Genomic DNA, 21,518 nt, shown 5'->3' on the forward strand with positions numbered 1-21,518 from the left:
GGTGGGACAGTGCAGGTGCAGAAGGGAGGGCTGAACATTTTTGGGACATGGGACTAGTTCTGAGAGACATTGTGTCAAAACAAACGGTTTGCATGTCCAACTGTACTGGGACAAATGTCCTCGTAGGAAGGTTCGCTTATGTAATGGGGAGGGTGAGCACCAGCATATGGAAGAAGAGGGATAAGCTGCATAAAGGTGTGAGTGTTGAATAATTCTACAGAGGCAAGGCTTAACAAATTTGATAACAGCACAGCGTGAAGAATAGGAAGACCAGTTTAAAATGCATGTACGGTGATGCATGAACTGTGGTGAATAAGGCTGATGAGTTGCAAGTGCAAAAATAGGCTTGTGGGAATACGATATAATGGTAATAATGGAAACCTGACTTAAGATAGTGAGGACTGTGTGCTTAATATTCACAGATACAAAGTGTTCAGAAAAGTTAGGAAGGTAAGAAGAGAGGTGCAATAACAGCACTGATTAGGGAAGACTATGTTGTGTTGGTAAGAGAGGATATCCTTGAGATGACAACAGAATCCATTTCATTAGAGTTGAGAAACAAAAAGAATATAATCTTGCTATTGGAGATATTCTATGGACCTCCGCAAAATGAGAGAGAGCAAATCTGATGGGGACTCAGAAATTCAAGAGCCATGAAATCATGATATTGGGGGGTCTTTAATCACCCAAATATTGATTGGATAATATTAGATTAAAGGGTAAGAAGGGGGAAAATATTTCTGAAATATGTTCAGGAGAACTTCCTTGACCAGTATGTTCTTGATCTAACTAGTGTAATTATCTGAAAGACAATGTCTATATCATCCTGGCTATATTATAAATTTATTACTTTTGAAATGGACAAAGGCACAGTACTGACTTAAGCTTGAATAGCTACAACTTACACAAAGAGAATTTCTAGCTTTCATAAAATTCCAAGGAAATGCGCAAATGCCCTTTAACCTTCAAAGGCAGAGTTCTGTTCAATGGAATCAATGTGTTTGCAATGACAAAGGACCCAGTATCCTATTAATGGATGCATCATTGATCATCTAAAGAAGTTAGACCAGGAATATATGGCATTTGTCGAAACCAAGGGGAAGAAGTGGGAGTTATGTCACATGAACACACACACACACCACCCACATGTGCGCGCACATCTTGTGGAACTGAACAAAGGTAGTCTTCCATCAACAAAGCAGAAACAGAGTTCTGTCCAGGTTTAACGGCTCATCAAGTCTGCGCCGACAATCCCACCTCAGGCCTTGTCCCTACAATCCCACACGTTTACTCCGCAAATCCCTCTAACCTACATATTCCGGGACACTGAGTAATTTAGCATGACCAATCATCCTAATCTGCACATCTTTGGACTGTGGGAGGAAATTGGAGTGCCTGGAGAAAACTCACATAGACACAGGGAGAATGTGCAAACTCCACACAGATAGTGACCTAGGCTGGGAATCAAACCCAGGTCCCTGGAGTTGTGAGCCAGCAGTGCTAACCATTCTGTCATTGTGCTGCTAAACACCTTTTTATTGTGTGAATGTACCAGGGACTACATTACAAGCCTCCTTCCTATAGTTTGAGTCTCAAATTTGCTGTGCAGCTATTAATAGTGGATTAGATTACTCAGAAGCTAAGGGGTTGAGTAAAATATAATACCACTTAAAAATGGGAGAAATCAAAAAAGCATCTTTCTCTTTATGGACGGGTGAGAAATCACGGCTGTTTTAAATTCAAACCCCTCCTGTCCATAACACTAGGAAGGAAGCATTGATGGATCTGGTACTGTGGCATGAGGTGGACCAGACGGACTAATTATCTTTGGGAGAAGCTGATGTAAGATTGATCATTGTATTATTAATTGTGGATTAGTAATGGCAAAAAGCAAGGATGAATCTAAATTGGAAGAGGGCTAACTTCATAACTGCAGTGGGATAAGAGGGTATGGCTAGGGTAAAGTGGATCCAACGTTTGATGGAAAAAAACTACCAGGGAACTGTAGGCGATCTTAAGGGTTGAAATATTTCAATTATAGGCTAGGTAAATTCTAAAAAGAGGGAAAGCTGGAGAAGTGAAAGTTGGGGTTCTTGGATGTTGGGTGGATTCTTAAGTGAGAACAGACCAGAATGACAATTAATGTTGCACGAAAGGGAACACAAAAACTTCCTACCAGTACGTAATTGGTAAGCAGGCAAGAAGAGGTTCATTAGAAACTATGAAGATAATATATGCTTGGAGTTGTCCTTTTAATTTTTGAAAAATCCCTCCAAAAACAGGGTCAGTTTTATACACCTTGGATGTGGATGGTCATCACCTTTATCATTTGCCATGCAGAGTCTTCTCTGTGTGGATGTATCTTAAATTCCCAAACATCTTCACAACACCACCTATATTGCTGGCTTGATCTTTTGCACCAGTTGTAAGGTACCAAAAGGTAAAACATTCATTTGTGGTTTGAAAAATTGAGGTTAATTACCACTGCATGTATAGCATTTCATGGTTGAAAAGGAATGTTGACATGTTATAATTTAGGTTAGAAACTCAGGTGTTTTTATGAAGCCAGCCTGGATTATAGGTTTTGCACTTTGAATTTGGTTAGGATAAGCATGATATGTTTTAATTCAGGTATGATTCAAATGACCCATTAGGGAGCTTTCCTCAAATAAAGTTTACTTAAGAATATAGTTAACATGTATAGTAAGAAAATTAGCAATAACTTTTTATCAATTGCAAACAAAAACAAAACAACCATGTTAATGTATAACCCTTAACAAATACGTCTAAGATGTTCCAATCAAACAAAAACTTCTCACAGACAAAAAAGCCCTTTTATACAGGTGTATCACAGCAAAGACTATTGCTCAAGTGATACTGGAACTGAGTCCTTTGGTTGGAGAATTGAAAATCTTGATTTCTCAGCCTTCTAACTTAAAGCAATCCTCTGGAACACTTGGAACAGTTTGAAGTCAGAACAGCTGACCAGAACACCAGGAGGAGACTCTGGTCAAGCCATCAATAGCAGATGTTCTATTCCAGGAAGGCAAGAAGTCTTGCTTTCCACAAACCAGCAGATTTTCCAAAATCGGGGACAGAGAGAAACACTTCTTTTCAGCTTGATATCCTTTCTAAAACTAACTACTGCACCCAGCCAAAGCACAAAATGAAACCTTAAATTCACTAGGAAGGAGAAAATTCCAAAACACATGACCTTCCTCTTAACAATGCAGGTCATAAAAGATACCAGAGTAAAAATAAACAACCCCATTTAATCCACTGAAGGAGCAATAAAAAGACTTCTAGAAGGTGGCCCAGCAGCCATGCAACCAAAACAGCTTGTAGCTGTAGAGAACATGATTTTCTTTTAAAAATCATTCCTAGCGTCAGCCTTACATTGAGTATATTGTTATGAAGATTTGTTACATGAAATGTTTAATTATCAGTGTCATCAGCTAGACATATTATTGTATAATATCATTGGCTGGATACATATTATAGAACTTTTCATCTCTGAAAAGCAAACTGAGCTGTTGGTGTTTTGAAAACCCATCAGAAGACTTCTGCAAACAGTTTTTTTAAAGGAGGATTTTGTCTCCAAGTGAAAGTAGAATCAGATTGCCATGACTGCAGCATTGCCTTTCCAGTGAGAAACTCCAGTACCAGTAGCTACTGTGGAAAGTGATCCTTCAGCTATAAACGAGCATCCAGGCAATCTCTCTACTTTTTAAAAAACCTCTCTCCGATCAAGATTTTGGTTATCATTGAATTTTGTCCTTTTGAGCTTTGTATCCATGCACCTGTCTGTGAATTGTCCCAGGATTGTTTTCTAATAAATGTTCTACACTGGTGCAGTCCAGTGATGATTCTTGTTAAATGGTGGGTTTCACTGCGTGTTATTATTCATTATAGTGTAGTCCTTGAAAGATGATAGTGTTGCTAACGAAGAAATCTACACATAGCAATAGCAAGATAAAATTGTTCTATCAGTAGGTGATAAAATGGTCAGAGGGCACAATATCCTTTCAACTTGCACATTGTGATAACAAGATGCCATTTCACACTAGGAAGAATCAACATCGAGGTTCGATCTTGCGTAGTTGGATGATCATTATATTCTGCTGATGACCGGTTTCAAGTATATTTGCATAGGCCATACTTTGCAATATGAATGAACCAATTGATGTCTGCCACTACAAAAACAGAAAATGCTGGAACATCTCAGTAGATCTGACAGCATCTGTGGAAAGAGAATAGAACCAATGTTTTGAGACAGGCTAACTCTTCAAAGGGTCATCCTGACTCAATGTTGGCTCTATTCTCTCTCCTCCTCAGGTGCTGTCAGACCTGCTGAGATTTTCCAACATTTCTGTTTTTGTTTGAGATTCCAGCATCTGCACAGTATTTTGCCTTTATCTTGGTGTCTGCCATTAATTAGGCTTTCCCTTGGCTGTTTAACCACTACAATATTTTACAGTGACAAAGTGAGCTGAGAAACCCAGACACGAGTGAACAGGCCAATCAGCTATCTCCCACGTCAATCAAATTGAAGACTCAAGTGAACAGAGATGTAGGAAAAAATAAAACAAAGATTTTCATTTTAAAGTTCACATTTTAAAAATATCCAACAGTCAAACCCTGAAGCAATGACTCTGTGCTGGTAACGGTTAATTTTCATTGGCAGTAATTAACAATTAGCACATTGTTAAAAGTATCTGACAATTAATCTAAGCCTAATTAAATAGAAATAGCTCTAAAACAAACTCCTTGCATCACTTCAGACAATCTAATTTTTGCAGTGCGTTTAGTTTGCATTTACGACGCAAATTCAGTAACTTCATGCCATTCAGTGCATTTCATTGGTGAGCAGGCAACATGATGCCATTATTGTGGCATGATGATTTGAGTAATGCTCCTCCTCAACTGAATTTTTAGGATTTCTACTTTAATTGTACATCTGCTCTCGCTTGTAAGTACAGTGACATTTGCTCATAATAATCCAAGGCAGCACTAGCCACAGTTATTTTGACAATGAGTTATTGGCCAATGTCTTTTTCTGGCTAAGAGAAGAAACACGCTGGTACGTTCTGAGGGATGTTAGGAATAGATAGAGGACAGGTCAATGCACTGGAAGTAAAGAAATAGGGAAAAGTGAGGCAAATTAAATTGGCTGACTAACTAATAGAATGCTGCAAAGATCAGTGCTGGGGCCTCCGCTATTTATAGCTGACTTAAATGAAGAGGCAGAGTCATGTATTCAAGGTTGCTGGCAATACAAAGGCAGGTGGGAATACAAGCTGTGAGGAGGACATGATGAGGCTGCAAAGAGGTAAGTTAATTGATCAAGTAAAAAGGTGTCAGATGGCGTATCGTGTAGGAAAATGTAAGTGTCAGGGCAGGGACCTGATCATTTAAGACAGAGATGAGAAATTTTTTTCACTCAAATGCTTGTAAATCTTTAGAATTACTCAAGTGGGTTGCTTCATCATAAATATATTTAAGGCCTAGGTAGATTTTTGGCTTGAGGTCACATCACATCAGCCACTATCATATTAAATGCGAAGCAGGCTTGAAGGACTTCTCTTTCATATGTTCTGATGAATGGAGAGTGGGAGAAATATCTGTAAGCATAAACATATGTATATTAATTAGCTGATTAAGGGTGACTGAAAGAAAGTGATTTGCACCATTCAAAAATCCTTCCGTGTTGATTTTGCTCAGAGACCCTGTTTATGTCTGTAACTTTTGGAATGAAAATAATACCATGGGTTTCCCTGGTGGTTCAGCTGAGTAAATCTCTGTAGTTCAACCATTTTGTTTTCTGGCCTTCGCTGGTTGAATTTTTATTTTTAGTTTATTGACCTGGTTACCTAAAGATTGTTTTTATTTTAATCTAGCACACAATGTTATTGTGTGTTTTTCCTGAAAATAGTGAAATTTAAGGTTCTTTAAATTTTTTATAGGTGGAAGAAGTAAAGAGACGACAATGCTGCCTCATGTTCAGTTCTGCTGGACAACAGGGACAAACATACTATATCACCTTTGATTCATACCCAGAATACCTGCGATGGTTCAGACAGGCATCCAAGGTGAATCATGCATGGCAACAGCTTGCACGATGTTATACGTGTGGTAGAAAATAATGTGCAATGTTCTGATATTGAAATGAAAATAAAACTTTTGTGTTAATCATAGGAACTGTTAGTATTTAAGTTGTGATGCATGAACTTGTTCTTCCCCTAAGAAAAGCATATAAATTTTCCAGTTTTAATGAGTGACGGCTAATATACATGTCGGTCACAATTCTGGAATTTGGAAGTTGAATGAATGGGAAAATAAATACGCTGAAGTGCTTTGACTTTGAAGGTTTTTACAATGCTTGCTTTTTAATCTCTAATTGAACCAGTGAATTCCACAATTCTTTTTGATTAGATGGATTAATTTTTTGCACTTGGGTCACTTGGAAACTACTCTGAAGATTTTTCTTAATACCATGTCCAATTCTAGTTTGTCGTGAGACAAATCTTAATTCTACCTACCTTCACCTTGAGGCATAAATATTTGTGTTTGCCTTTCTGTTTAAACCGAACCCAAGATAATTGTTAAATTTGAAATGTATTTGGTACTGAGAACCTAGGCACACTCTCTTTGCTAATGCTTGTCAAATCTTCTACTATTTTACATGACCCAACTGTGAATTATGTGTAGATTTATTCTACTAGAACAATGGCCATCTCTTGGACAAGCATAGGCTGTATTAGGAAATCTAACTTCTGCATTGGTAGAAACTTTTTCATTGGTAGACACTGCTAACTGTAGTTGAATTTGTACTTGGAAGCCCGAATTTATTTATTGTTTAAAAATCAGTCATCTCTGCAGCCCTTGTCTGTTTTGCAAGATGAATTTGTCTCAGGCTGCCCAATACATGGGTGTTGGAAACGAGCAGCCCTCATAACTTACTAAACAATAGAAACTTTTTTTTCTATAAGGCAGTTCCATGCAGTAATATTGATGCTTTCTTAAACAGTTATAGTTCTTTTCATCCCACAGATTGCCACTTCTCTTTCAATTTTGCATCCAATTTAAGTCACTCATTTTTAGTTATTGAACTGCTTTAATAAAATGAATTTGTTTGTGGAGAACAAATGCAATCTGGCTAATTATTTTCCTATTCGCCTGCTTTCAATTGTCTGAAAAGTGATTTAAGACGTTATTGATAGTGATATCAAGCAGCAGCAATAACCTGCTCGCCATTACTAAATTTGGATTCTGCCAGAACCACTCAGTTCCAGACCTTTTACTGCCTTAGTCCAAATATGGACAAAAGAGTTGAATTCGAGAGCAAAGACTTGGCATTAAGGCAGCATTTGACCAACAATAGGAAGTATCAAAGGCGTCTCTGTAAAACTGAACTCAGTAGGAATTTGGAAAGCTCTCCACTGGCTGGAGACATTCTTAGCATCAACGAAAAGGAATGACATTGGAGGTGATACAGGAAAACCAAGAAATTACAGATCAATTAACTGAGCACCCATTGTCACAAAATTGTCAGAGTCTCCAAATTGGTGATTAATCAAGGATTTTTGGGGATTTGTATTGTGTAGGTTGTGCTCAACAAAGCTGATTGAATATTTTGGAGAGATGGCTGTAGTAGTGTTTGGAGTGGCATGTTGGCGCAGTGGGGGGTAGCACTGCAGCCTCACTGTGCCAGGTACCTGGGTTCGATTCTAGCTTTGGGTGGCTGTCTGGAGTTTGCATGTTCTCCCTGTGTCTGCATGGGCTTCCTCCGAATGCTCCAGTTTCCTCCCACCGTCCAAAGATGTGGATTGGCCATGCTGAATTGCTCCTGACGTGCTGAAGTTGTGTAGTTAGGAGTATTAGCGATTATAGATATGCAGGTTTATGAGAATAGCGCGGAGGGGAGGGCCTGGGTGGGATCTCTTTTTTGGAAAATTAGTGCAGACACAATGGGCTGGATGGCCGCACTGTGGGACATTGACTAAGAACCACATAGCAGATTAATGGCTAAAGTTTAAGAATTGAAGTTGAATTATTGACCTGGTGAGGAAACTGGCTGAGCAGCAGGGAACAGGAAATAGAGATATTGAGCAGCTTGTCTGTTTGACAGAATGTGACTGATGGTGGTCTGCATTGGTGTTAGATCACACATCAGCCATGATCTCATTGAATGGCAGAACAGGCTTAAGGGGCTAAATGACCGCAGTTCTGATTTTCCTATCACCTCAGCCTCAGAATGTCACTGCAGGAGTTTCTCAGAGTAATTTCTACACCCAACCAATGGGTTGCCAATGACCTTTCCTCTGTTTAAAAAAAAGTTCTTTAGAACCAAAAATCTGGTGGGGTGAACTCACAAGAAGATGTTTGTCATTCTTACTAATAACTGAAATGCACTTCCTTTTGAACTTGAACCTTGAGTTTACACCTTTGACAATACTATGCTTTGTCAATAATTATTGAGTGTGATCCCACTCCTCCAGTGAATTTGCTAATTACATGTGATAAACCCTATTATTTATTATTTTTAATTGAATATTCAAATATTCATCTGGTGCCTTTGTTGTTGGGATTTGAATTTTGTTGCTGATTTGAAATTAAGATCAGCCTTTTTTATTTAACAAGTTTCTTCATTGTACCACTTGCTAAACTTACTGTACTTTCTCAACTATTCAAGTATATTATAGCTGTAAATGTGTTTTTGTGATATAAACCATGCTTACATTCACATGCTATCTGGCCAATGCTTCACTCTATATGTTCAATATTTCAGAGGCTATGAAGTATGCAGTCTCCTGTCACTGATACCTGTCCAATCAGGTTTCTGCACCTGAAATAGCAGTGAAATGACTCTAATGAAATCGCATGTTATGTATTCTGTGGGTGTGACCATGTGCATCCTTCTTGACTGCTTGCAACCATAAATCTCATTGACCTCCCCATTGAATCCCTCTGATTTGTTATATAGGTCCAAAGTGCCTTTCTTTGATTCTATTCTTACCTACTATCTCTCTTTCATTCTCTCTCAATGACTATCCACTTCCGTCTCCATAGCATCATCCATTTCCTCCCCTCCAACAATCCATCAGCTGCTGACACTGTCATTATGACTTTGTTACCTCCAGGCAGCTGTTCTGATACCTTCTTAATTTGCCTCCCAACTTCTTGTCTTCATAAATTTCAGCTTGTCTCAGTTCTGCTTTCAGTCACTTGACTTATGCAAGGAGAATGAGCAAGAGGGCTCATTGTGCTTATGGATGTCTGTCAGGTTTTTAGAAGGGAAGGTGTCATGCAAAAGTATAACTTATACCAGATATTATGTGACATCTTTAAAATTGAGGTCATATTAAAAACATTGCCATGATATTTTTAGATCTCCACTTGTTTTTATTTTAATAACTGCCATCAATATAATTTTCTATTTAATTACTGTTAGCCTTTTATAGTAACTGGCGCCAACTAATTAATGGTTTATTTACAGGTTGTATCTCAGCGAATTGGTACAGTTGATCTGTCATGTTACAGCCTTGAGGAACTTCCTGACTATCTTTTTTTCAGTCAAGATATCACGCATCTTAATCTACGACATAATTTTATGCAGGCTGATGCTGGCCTTTGCAACCTTAACAGGTATCTGAAATTTTTTTTTCTTTTATTCCATGATATACACTCTTCAACTGTTACCCAATTTTCTCTCGTTCTTAACATATTTTACCCGTGGACTGGTAAGAGAGAAGGGGAAAATAACTGATTGAAGCCAGTCAGTGGTGTACCAATTGTAATATGCAAACTAAACTGCTGCATCATGCCAGTTGAAGGTTGACGTGTAGTCAAATAGTAGCAGTAAAAAAAATCAGCAAATCCATGCAAAAAAAAGGTTGAAATTGTAGTGGCCCTTTCCGAGACTTTAGATCTTAGTGTTTTAGAGAACTTTGGTTTTGGGGAAGTTAAATTTTTATAAGTAATTAAAATGTTCTACTTTAGTAATTGCCAAACTGCCACAAATAATGGATGATCAAAAAGTAACTTGTGTTTATTTAATAAGGTCAGAGAAGAGAAAGAGCTATTGCATGGCAGGTGTGCTCGTTTAGCTGGAAATCTGGAGTCCGTGTGCTTGAGCTACAATGTGCTGTCTTTTTTAGAAAGGTTAATTATTCGTGGAGATATCAGGCTAGAGGGGATTGGTTTTGAAGTTAAGTTAATTAATATAAATTCTATTTGGAACATCCTGAGTATGCCCTATTGCCATGGAGATAGATTGCAGGACTGCTGTCTTATTTGGGGTTTATTTGTATGTTTGGCTCGCAAAGGCAAACAGTTCAGCCTGAAGGTCTTTCAGGTCTGAGCTGAAAGCAGCCAAGTTTGTGATTTGAGTCCAAGCTCAGAAACAGGAAAATAATTTGTCGACAACTGTGGATCATCTGTGGACCAAGAGAATAGAGTTATTAGAAACAGGAGGTGTTTCAATTTTTTTGTCAATCACTGCACAGAAATAAAGAGTAATGTCAAGGCTTTAGCTGAAAAGTTCCAAATCTTACAAGGAGACTGTGTTTGTCCCAAGAAAGTAGATAAACTTCAAGAATCTAATAAGCAGCCAAAGACTTTCTGGAAAATGTCAAAATAAAAAAAGGGGAGGTTCTGTTAAGAATTTTAGTCAAAAATTTGCAATTGTGTTTTATTGTGCATTTCGTCATCAAGGAGGAAATAGCGAGGCATCTTGAGGGGAATTGCTTGATAGAGCAGGCGCAGCACGGTTTCATTAAAGGGAAGTTGTGTCTGACAAATTTACTGGAGTTCTATGAGGATGTGTCTAGGGCAGTGGATAGAGGAGAGCCGGTGGATGTGGTCTTTCTTGATTTTCAGAAGGCGTTTGACAAGGTACCTCACAAGAGGTTATTGCAGAAGGTCAGGGGACATGGAGTTGGGGGTAGGGTGTTAGCGTGGATAGAGGATTGGTTGTCAAATAGGAGGCAGAGAGTGGGGGTCAAGTGCTTATTCGGATTGGCGGATGGTGACCAGTGGAGTGCCCCAGGGGTCGGTGCTGGGGCCTCAGCTATTTACCATTTATATAGATGATCTGGAGGAGGGAACCGAGTGTGTGGTGTCGAAATTTGCTGATGACACCAAGATTGGGGGAACGGCAAATTGTGCGGAGGGTGCGGAGAGTCTACAGAAGGATCTAGGTAGGCTGGGCGAATGGGCCATGAACTGGCAAATGGAATTTAATGTTGGCAAGTGCGAGGTGGTCCACTTTGGTAGGAATAATGGTAGGAAGGATTATTACTTACGTGGCGAAAAACTGCAGCAGGCGACGGTGCAGAGGGACCTTGGGGTCCTTGTGCATGAGTCGCAAAAACCCAGCTTGCAGGTGCAGCAGGTGGTCAGGAAGGCTAATGGGATGCTGGCCTTCATAGCGAGGGGGATTGAATATAAAAGTAGGGAGGTCTTGCTGCGGTTGTATAGGGCATTGGTGAGGCCGCAGCTGGAGTACTGCGTGCAGTTTTGGGCGCCGTACTTACGCAAGGATATTTTGGCCTTGGAGGGAGTGCAGAGGAGGTTTACTAGGCTGATGCTGGAGTTGAGGGGGTTGAGCTATGAGGAGAGGCTGAATAAACTAGGCTTGTACTCATTAGAGTTTAGAAGAATGAGGGGAGATCTCATTGAGACGTACAAGATGATGAATGGGATGGATAGGATAGAGGTGGAGAGACTCTTCCCGCTCAAAAAAGACAGTAGGACTAGGGGGCACAGCCTCAAGATAAAGGGGGGGCGGTTTAGAACGGAGTTGAGGAGGAACTTCTTCACTCAAAGGGTGGTGAATCTCTGGAATTCTCTGCCCGTTGAAGTGGTGGAGGCTGCCTCGCTAAATTTTTTTAAGACGCAGGTTGATGGGTTTTTGATAGGCAAGGGGATTAAGGGTTATGGGGAGAGGGCGGGAATGTGGAACTGAGCCACGACAGATCAGCCATGGTCTTATTGAATGGCGGGGCAGGCTCGAAGGGCTAGATGGCCTACTCCTGCTCCTATTTCTTATGTTCTTATGTTCTTATTTCGGTTAAGAAGGTGTTTATTTAATGATGTTTGCTTTGCTTGATTCTTGTATAGTAAAATTCATTTGTTTTAAATTGTGGAATTTTGTAACTCCATCTCTTCAGTAAATAATGGGATTTCACATTTCTACTCGATTTTAATGGTCTTCAAAGGGATCATAATGGTGTCAATGTCCCTCCAAGACAATACACATTTTCCTGTGCAATAACTTCAAAAATATTAGAGTTTTCTGCACTGAAAATTGACTGAAAAATGCATCCCACAATTCAGAGATATAATGGAAAGGCACGTGTATGCTATAGAAGCCTTTTGAACTTAATGACTTCAAATGTTTTTGAAACTGAAAACCAAGATAGAAATCAAGTCCTTTTGGAGAATAGCAACTAAAGTGCTATGGGCAAATCCAATATGTAAGAAAGTATAGCCTGATTGTTTGAAGCAATTTGTAAAAATTGTAACCTGGTTTTAGTTTTGTCTTCCTATCACCGTAATTGAGAATTTGAAGGTGGAATCAGTTTGGGGTTCGCTGAGCTTTTCTGGTTATATTCATTTTGAGTAGTTACATTTTGATTGCACAAAAATCAGAGCACTGCAGATGTTGGAAATCAAAGGAAAACAGAAAATCCTGGAACCAGTAAGTAGGTCAGGCAGTATCTGCGGAGGTAAGAGAGCTAGCACGTTAGGCATGCATCTTTAGTAAAACATTTGGTCACGTGAAAACAAATTGAGCATGATCAGCAATTTTTTCCCAAATGTTATTTAAAAATCTTAGTTTCTCTACTAATCTGAGGACTCACAACTGTAGCGATAACAAGAAAATTATTGGGCTTGTCTCAGAATTGCTTTCTGCATATGAAATGTTTGTGAGTATATTTTCCACTGAGACATATGTAAGAAGTTTAAACATGGAAACATAAGAGAATAGAATCAATAGAAGATAGGAGCAGCAAGAGGCCATTTGGCCGTTCAAGCCTGCTCCACCATTCATTACGATCATGGCTGATCATCCAACTCAATAGCCTAATCCTGCATTTTCCCCAGAACCTTTGATCTCATGAGCCCGAAATGCTATATCCAGCCGTCTCTTGAATATATGCAATGTTTTGCCATCAACCACTTTCTTTGGTAATGAATTCCACAGGCTCTTTGAGTGAAGAAATATCTCCTCATCTCTGTCCTAAATGGTCTATCTTGAATCCTCAGAATGTGACCCATGATTCTGGACTCCCCCATCATCGGAAATGTCCTCCCTGCATCCATCCTGTCTAGTCCTGTTAGAATTTTATAAGCCTCTATGAGATCCCCCTCATTCATCTGAACTCCAGCAAAAACAATCCTAACCTAGTCAACCCCTCCTCATACATTAGTCCCGCCACCCTTGGAATCAGCATGGCAAACCTTTGCTGCACTCCCTCAAGGGCAAAAATATCCTTCCTCAGAAAAGGAGTCCAAAACCACACACAATACTCTAGGCATTGGTGTATATATACCAGTACCTAGAGTATTGTGTGCGGTTACCAATTATATAATTGGTATATACACAATTATACCAAGGCCCTGTATAATTGCAACAACACATTCCTTGCTCCTGTACTCGATACCTCCTGCAATTAAATCTCAGTTGCAAGCAGGACATCACAGAGCTTACTGAAACTTGCTGTTTGCAAACTGTGCCCTCATGGACAATTGTGGCAAATTAATTTTTAAAGAGAAGTGGAATTTGAATGTATTACATCAGAATAAGCTAAAGAATCAACTCCACTTTTTCTGAGGTAATTTTAAAATCAAAAATGTACATGCTAATTAAAGGGAAGTACGATTGTTTGAATACATATACAGTTGTAAAATCAGGTGAATGGGGAATGACATTTGTATTGTGTTCTAATTGATTGCATGCTATACTTTTTGTTCGTTGAGTTGTTTTAACTTAGTCTGAACAGAACGTTCTGAGACTACTGTAGCACTATTTAAGATTGCAGGGATTATAAACATTTTAAGTCTGTTTTAATAACATAAGAACATAAGAAATAGGAGCAGGAGTTTCACCACCCTTTGAGTGAAGAAGTTCCTCCTCAACTCCGTTCTAAACTGCCCCCCCTTTTATCTTGGGGCTGTGCCCCCTAGTCCTATTGTCTTTTTTGAGCGGGAAGAGTCTTTCCACCTCTATCCTATCCATCCCATTTATCATCTTATAACACTTCTTAGTGTTGTGCATATTTGAAGGAAGATTGGTGTAAAATCCCACTGTCCATGTGGACAGTTCGACAGCAGGGGAAAATTCTGTTTGAGCTTTCATCTGGATCCTATTCACAGGATGAAATATGATTTCATATCTGCATCTTAATCAAATGAGTATCAAATATGTTTAGTGTCTTAGGGTAGAATTTTCCAGCCCACCACCACATGGTGAGTTTAACGTGGTGGTGGTGACGGCGGTGGCGGTCAGTCAACCGCAATAAAGGAACACATGCATATTCATGTTTAGAAAAATTGTTGCTAGAGTGTGAAAGCGCAGTTTTGTATAGCCACCAACAGTGGAATGTAGGTGGCTGAGGAGGCTATAATTAATATATTTTTTTAAGAGTTTTGATAGCAGGAATGTGCCTTTCCTTTGGAGCATTAGTGACAAGGGATGCTCAATTCAAAATGGACATTGAGTGTGTGGAAGGAGATTAAGACATTTCTATCTGCTAAACCATCGGAACGTGCACCCATTGTCACCAAATATGGTCAAGGAAGAGACCATTTTAAAGAAGAGTATCATAAATCCCTACAGTGCTAAAGGAGGCTATTCAGCCTATCGAACCTACACCAACAATCCCAGCCACGCCCTATCCCCATAACCCCACATATTTACATGCTAATTCCCCTGATACTAAGGGGCAATTTAACATGGCCAATCAGCCTAACCCACTCATCATCTCACACGCAGGCACTGGGGGAACGTACAATCTCTACACAGACAGTCACCCGAGCTTGGAATTGAACCTGGGTCCCTGGCGCTGTGAGGCAGCAGTGCTTGCCACCTTGCTGCCCACAGTGATAAGTAGATCAGGAGAAAGAACAGAGCAGCATAAAGTAGTTTTGAATTGAGCTACCTCCAGTATATTGAGAGATCTTTGATATGATAAACCAAATAACTTTCATTTCTGTTGTAAACCTTTGTGATGTTCCAAGCGCAATAGCAACACTTACGACTGTTCAGGAAAGGTTCACAAAAGTGAATTTGCTTTCAAGTAGGAAGAGAGACATGAGATTGAACAGGAAGACTAGATAAGATGAAATTATTTTCTACTTGAATCTATATTACAGATAAACGATTGGCCTAATAATGAAGGTTTATGATTTCAGAAGGATAAAATGTTCAACCTAGTAATAGTAAAATTACAATACAATTTTAACTAGTTCTGGAAATATGTTCTCTTTGTGATTTTCACTGGAATCATCCTACTAAGTGTTTTACTGTGAACCTTTAATCCTTATAAACTTACAAGTGCCTGCCCTACTCAATGATTTTAATCAACACTACTACATAATCTGTTGTTGTATGATCACCAATGTTACATTGAACAAATATTTGACTAGATTGTTATTTTGTGTGGTTTGAGATTATTTTTCCTTTATATCTTTTCTCAAATAAAACGTGATTAAAATTGCTGATTGAATGAGTAAATTAGTACTGGGTGAATGAGTAAACGAGTAGTGGGATATGCCAGTTTAAACTTGAGCATTAATGCTTTCATCAGCAAGCTGCTTAAAAGACTTAACTTTTGACATGTAGATAAAACAATTAGGAATTTGCAAGTACGAAAACTGTAGGTAAATGCAGAAGAGCATTTTTCCAGAGGTAGACACAGATGGAAGTGGAATTTGGAGGGGGAAGTGAGATGTAAGTGGCAAGCGCTACAAGGAGGTCATCAGAGATGGTTTTATCTGTGATTTGTACAATGAGGGTGTGAAGCCACGTGACGTGGAATGGTCAAGTGGGTGGCTGTGAATATGACATGGAGTAAGGGAGGATAGGACGACAATGAACGCAGGAGAGAACATAATGAATAGGGATAAAGGTTGCAAAAATGATGCAGAGGCGAAGGGAAGAAAGCAGTAAAGATAGCGCAGTAAGAAAATTGTAATGGCACTTAGGCATGGAGGGTAGAGAACCAGGATTTTAAATAAGTGGTGAGAAGGATGAAAATAAGTAGGGTGCTTGAGGGAGGAAAAATTGCTTGAGAAGTAAGAGGACATTAAGCAAGGTGAGATTTGGTTATAAAACTTGGTTATACCAGTGCAACAGTCTGGACAAGATAAGCAGTGATAGGTAGGGGAGGTGGTATCCAATCTTCAGGCAGGTTTCTGCCAAGGCCATGACGTTCATTCAATCATCCACAGTATGCTCATAGTTTGCAAAGACTTTGATTATGAGTGAACAGACATTCTGGAGAACAGTGATAGCTGCTGTCAGAACACATAGGCTTAGCACTGGGAAGAACAACTAGGACAGGAAGGTGATTGGCAATGTCAACATGAGATTAAAGTTGCTAATTAAATAAGTAAATTAATAGAGAGATATGCCATCTTTAACTTGATGTGGAGATGCCGGCGTTGGACTGGGGTAAAGACAGTACGAAGTCTGACAACACCAGGTTTAAGTCCAACAGGTTTATTTGATAGTAAATTCACAAGCTTTCGAGGTTAAACTCTTCGTCAGGTGAATGGGAATGCAATCAAGCAAGCTCAAGGATTCTGAGAGTTTAATTCTCCCAGCTATATGGAGGTAGAGTAGGGAAAATCAGAAAGAAATAGCTCGCTTTCTCCTCCATGAGCTAGTCCTAGAGGCAACAGTGGTGGGTAGCCAATTAAGACTTTAAACTTCAGTTAGTCGGAAGGACTTCAGTAATTTTTTTTCCAAATGCCGCAGTATCGGGAGCTTATCAGCTCCAAGGAGGAAAAATCACAGCAGCGCATCATTGCTGCCTGCAACTGACAGACCAACAAAGGAGGAAAACAGGACTCAATGAATTATCAAATTATTCAGAACCAAGGAAGAATAAGAAAGTTAAATCCCATGGGGACAAAGGTGAAAGAGTTCATTGGGATAAGTTCAGAATGTACATTAGGACAAAGAAGTCAAATCTCTTACGGGAGACACGAGCTACAGTAAGAAGGCAAATTAAGAGATGTAAGCAACTTAGAATATAAGGATGAGCCCAAGATAATATTTAAATTATTGCTTTCCTGGTGATTGCTAGAATCTTCCCGCTTTGGTAGCAATATTCCAAGTAGAACTAATTTCAGCATAAATTAACTGGAAGCCTGAGATAAACTAAGGTCTTAGAAAAAGTGGTTAGTGAGGTAGTGTCTGAGAATTCCAAGTGAACTGCCAAACAGTTCATGATTCGATTTTATTTGTAAGTTCTCCTGACTGTTCATTCATAAGTCCCTGATAATACCTCATTGGCAGTTTTCTAGCCATGTTCCTCACTTTTGAATTACATGTTATCTATCTTTTACTACTTTGAGCAATCGACAAAATCAATTGGAATTGAGGGACTGTGACAAAGACGTGGCGGGTGAAGGAATTGAGGGTTACAAAACAGGAAAATGTACAAACACAAAATTCTTCAACTTTTTTTTTAAAAATAGGTTTACTCAGCTGAAAAGTCTGAACCTGTCGAATAATAAACTGACAACATTTCCAGCTTCTTTGTGTGAAATCTCAACTCTTACTGAAGTCAACCTCTCCTGTAACAGGATTCAAAACATTCCTGAGGAGATCGGAAATCTGCAGAAGTAAGTATTATAATATGTCAGAAGTTGTAAAATGTAAAGAAGTTGCTTTACACAATAGTTGTCATCTTAGCTTAGCTGGTGGATGTAATTCATTTTTATTTCTCTCTATCTTCCCAAACTTGCAAAGTAGTGGAGTGCCTCAGGGGTCGGTGCTGGGGCCTCAGCTATTTACCATTTATATAGATGATCTGGAGGAGGGAACCGAGTGTATGGTGTCGAAATTTGCTGATGACACCAAGATTGGTGGAAAGGCAAATTGTGCGGAGGGTGTGGAGAGTCTGCAGAAGGACCTAGGGCTGGGCGAATGGGCCAGGAACTGGCAAATGGAATTTAATGTTGGCAAGTGCGAGATGGTACACTTTGCTAGGAATAATGGTAGGAAGGATTATTACTTACGTGGAGAAAAACTGCAGAGGGCGACGGTGCAGAGGGACCTCGGGGTCCTTGTGCATGAGTCGCAAAAACCCAGCTTGCAGGTGCAGCAGGTGGCCAGGAAGGCTAATGGGATGCTGGCCTTCATAGCGAGGGGGATTGAATATAAAAGTAGGGAGGTCTTGCTGCGGCTGTATAGGGCATTGGTGAGGCCACAGCTGGAGTACTGTGTGTAGTTTTGGGCGCCTTACTTACGCAAGGATATTTTGGCCTTGGAGGGAGTACAGAGGAGGTTTACTAGGCTGATGCTGGAGTTGAGGGGGTTGAGCTATGAGGAGAGGCTGAATAAACTAGGCTTGTACTCATTACAGTTTAGAAGAATGAGGGGAGATCTCATTGAGACGTACAAGATGATGAATGGGATGGATAGGATAGAGGTGGAGAGACTCTTCCCGCTCAGAAAGGACAGTAGGACTAGGGGGCACAGCCTCAAGATAAAGGGGGGGGGGGGGCGGTTTAGAACGGAGTTGAGGAAGAACTTCTTCACTCAAAGGGTGGTGAATCTCTGGAATTCTCTGCCTGTTGAAGTGGTGGAGGCTACCTCGCTAAATATTTTTAAGAAGCGGGTTGATGGGTTTTTGATAAGAGAGGGGATTAGGGTTATGGGGAGAGGGCGGGAATGTGGAACTGAGCCACGACAGATCAGCCATGATCTTATTGAATGGCGGGGCAGGCTCGAAGGGCCAGGTGGCCTACTCCTGCTCCTATTTCTTATGTTCTTATTTGCAGTGTTTTCACAGATTCTGTTTCAAACATAAAATGTGCATTTATATCCAGCTGCCCAATTTACCTGTTTTACTTCACTTTTTAAAAAAACAGCCATTTTATATCTTTTTCCTCTTCAGTATTCATAGAACCTAAAGCAAAGCATTGCAGAAAACTATGTTCTAATTTGAACTTTACCTAATCATTTTGATATTACCTAACCAGTTTTCTCCATAATTGTGCATATCCTAATGGATTGAGGATGTCCTGCATAAATGCTTTTATGATATTGAGCCTTTAAATTTTTTTCTTTGGTTTAAGTAGTTACACAGGGTATATAACAGAGGAACAGGCTATTTGTCCCAACTTGTCTATTCCAACATTTTCTTCTCCACATATGCCTCCTCCTAACCCCTTTCATCTAACCCTGTTCTTATATTCTTTTCTCACTTGTGTGTTTATCTAACCACCTCAATTATACCTGTGCTATATGCCTCAACTGCTTCTCACAGTAGCGTGTTCCACATTGTTATCACTGGTTTCTCCTGAGTTCCTTCCTAGGTTTATTAACGACCACCTAATAAGAACCTCTAGTTTTTGGACCCCCTCACAAGTGGAAATATTTTAGTTTACTCTATGAAACCCTTTCATTATCTTAAAGACTTGTCTTCATTTTCTTTCTGTTTGTATTTCATTAAGCAATTTCTATAGTGATTATAGTGTCATCTTTCACCTTTATAATATTTTAAAGATACAAGTATAGAATCTATGAATTAAGTTCGGCACATTGATCATTCCTTTTTCCTTTTTATGCCCAAAAAGCTCTGTAATTTTTTTTTGTTGGAAGTGGGCATACAGCATATGTAAACAAAAAAGTCATTATTTTATGCACAGGACTTATGATTTCTTTCCATTTCAAGTCTTCAAACCTTCATTCTGGATGGGAATTGTCTTCAGGACTTGCCTTCAGAATTGGGAAATGTGCAACAACTGACACATCTCGGCTTGTCCTTCAATGACTTCAGAGTGATCCCAGCAGTGTGTGAAGTTTTGACAGCCATGGATAAGCTCAGCATGGCTGGAAACCATTTACAGACATTGGCACTGGAAACATTGGGCCAAATGACTCATGTTAAACAGCTGGACCTTAGGTAAGGTAACACTAAATACTGCAACAACAGCTTTGTAAATCCACCTACTTCACTTGGATCTCTGTAGTTCAGGTATGTACAATATTGGTGTACTACTTGTTTATGCAAGCATTTTGCAGCAAAGAAATCTATTGAGATTCGAACTGATGAGAAAGAACATAATACTGAAGTTTCATAGTCTCATTTCTACAACTTTTTCTACCCCTACTTCGCTCTAAGACTTAGGAATTCCCTCTACTTGTTTATTCTCCACTCCTTTTACCCCTCCATTGGCATGCATGCATTTTGACATCCAGCCCTATGCCCTGCTACTCCCTCCCTAAGTTTCTATGTCTTTTTATCTCTTTGTTAATTTGAAGATGTACCTTGCTGAGGTTTTTAGTCAACCCTCATAATATCATCATCTGTTCATTGTTGGTTTCTATCTGATCATATTTCTATGAAGTGCTTTGGAATGCGTTTCTCTGTGAAGGCACAGTGTAAGTGTAAGTGCAAGTTGTTGATGTAAGTGGTCATTCATCTTGTAACTGGACAATGTTTTTGACACACAATAGCAGCCACATTTACTGACATTATGATGTGATAATCACTGGTCTTATGGGTAATTTGTTTGTGAAGCACTTTTGAGATTTATTTGATGTGATGGGAGAGGCAATCATGAAGATGGTGCAAGAAGAGTTACTAGAGAAATGTGACTACATCATAGGGGGTTGTAACATAAGGAATCACAGGAATTGCAGATGACACCACACTCAACCTAGAATAGAAGAAGAGCAATTTTGGCAGACTTAATCAAAAGACACAGCCAATCTTTTGTACTGAACGTAAAAAAGACGAAGACCGATATTCTTGCTCTGAATAGCAATAGAAAAGTCATGATTTGGAACACTGACAGAGAGGCAACAGACAAATTCAAGTATCTTGGCTTGATGATGTATCCAAAAATAAAATCCAGATTAGATTAACCACAACGAGAACCGCGATCAGTGACTTGAGTAACACCCGGAAGTCCAAAAGCATTAGTAAGAAGCCATGTATGGATGTCCAAAAATGTGCAGATTAGGTTGATTGGCCATGCTAAAAAAAAAATTGCCTTTTAATGTCCTGAGATGTGTAGGTTAGAGGGATTAGTGGGCAAATATGTAGGGATATGGGGATAGGGCCTGGGTGGGATTGTGGTTGGTGCAGACTCGATGGGCCGAATGGCCTATTTTTGTACTGTAGGGTTTCTATGATAATTGCACTTTATGGATGTAAGAGTTGGACTCTGAAGAAAGAAGACGAGTGGAGGATAACTGTTTTTGAAATGTTACTGCAGAGTGTGCTAAGAATTAGCTCAATGGGCAGAAAGACACATGAGTGGGTTAGGTCAAG

At 39.5% G+C, this 21,518-nt stretch overlaps 1 protein-coding gene across 4 annotated transcripts in view; it reads left to right on the forward strand.

Annotated features, from left to right (window-relative positions):
* The window catches only part of phlpp2 (PH domain and leucine rich repeat protein phosphatase 2), a 120,318-nt gene that overhangs the window by 48,288 nt on the left and 50,512 nt on the right, over nt 1-21,518 (forward strand). For all 4 annotated transcript variants that reach the window (XM_080186900.1, XM_080186902.1, XM_080186904.1 and 1 more), the window contains exons 5-8: nt 5,964-6,089; nt 9,497-9,645; nt 17,710-17,856; nt 19,914-20,144. In XM_080186900.1, the coding sequence (XP_080043026.1) occupies nt 5,964-6,089; nt 9,497-9,645; nt 17,710-17,856; nt 19,914-20,144 (653 nt within the window). The remainder of the gene's footprint in view (nt 1-5,963; nt 6,090-9,496; nt 9,646-17,709; nt 17,857-19,913; nt 20,145-21,518) is intronic.

This window comes from Carcharhinus amblyrhynchos, chromosome 4 (genome assembly GCF_965287045.1).
Source record: "Carcharhinus amblyrhynchos chromosome 4, sCarAmb.v2.hapA, whole genome shotgun sequence".
Classification (NCBI taxonomy): domain Eukaryota; kingdom Metazoa; phylum Chordata; class Chondrichthyes; order Carcharhiniformes; family Carcharhinidae; genus Carcharhinus; species Carcharhinus amblyrhynchos.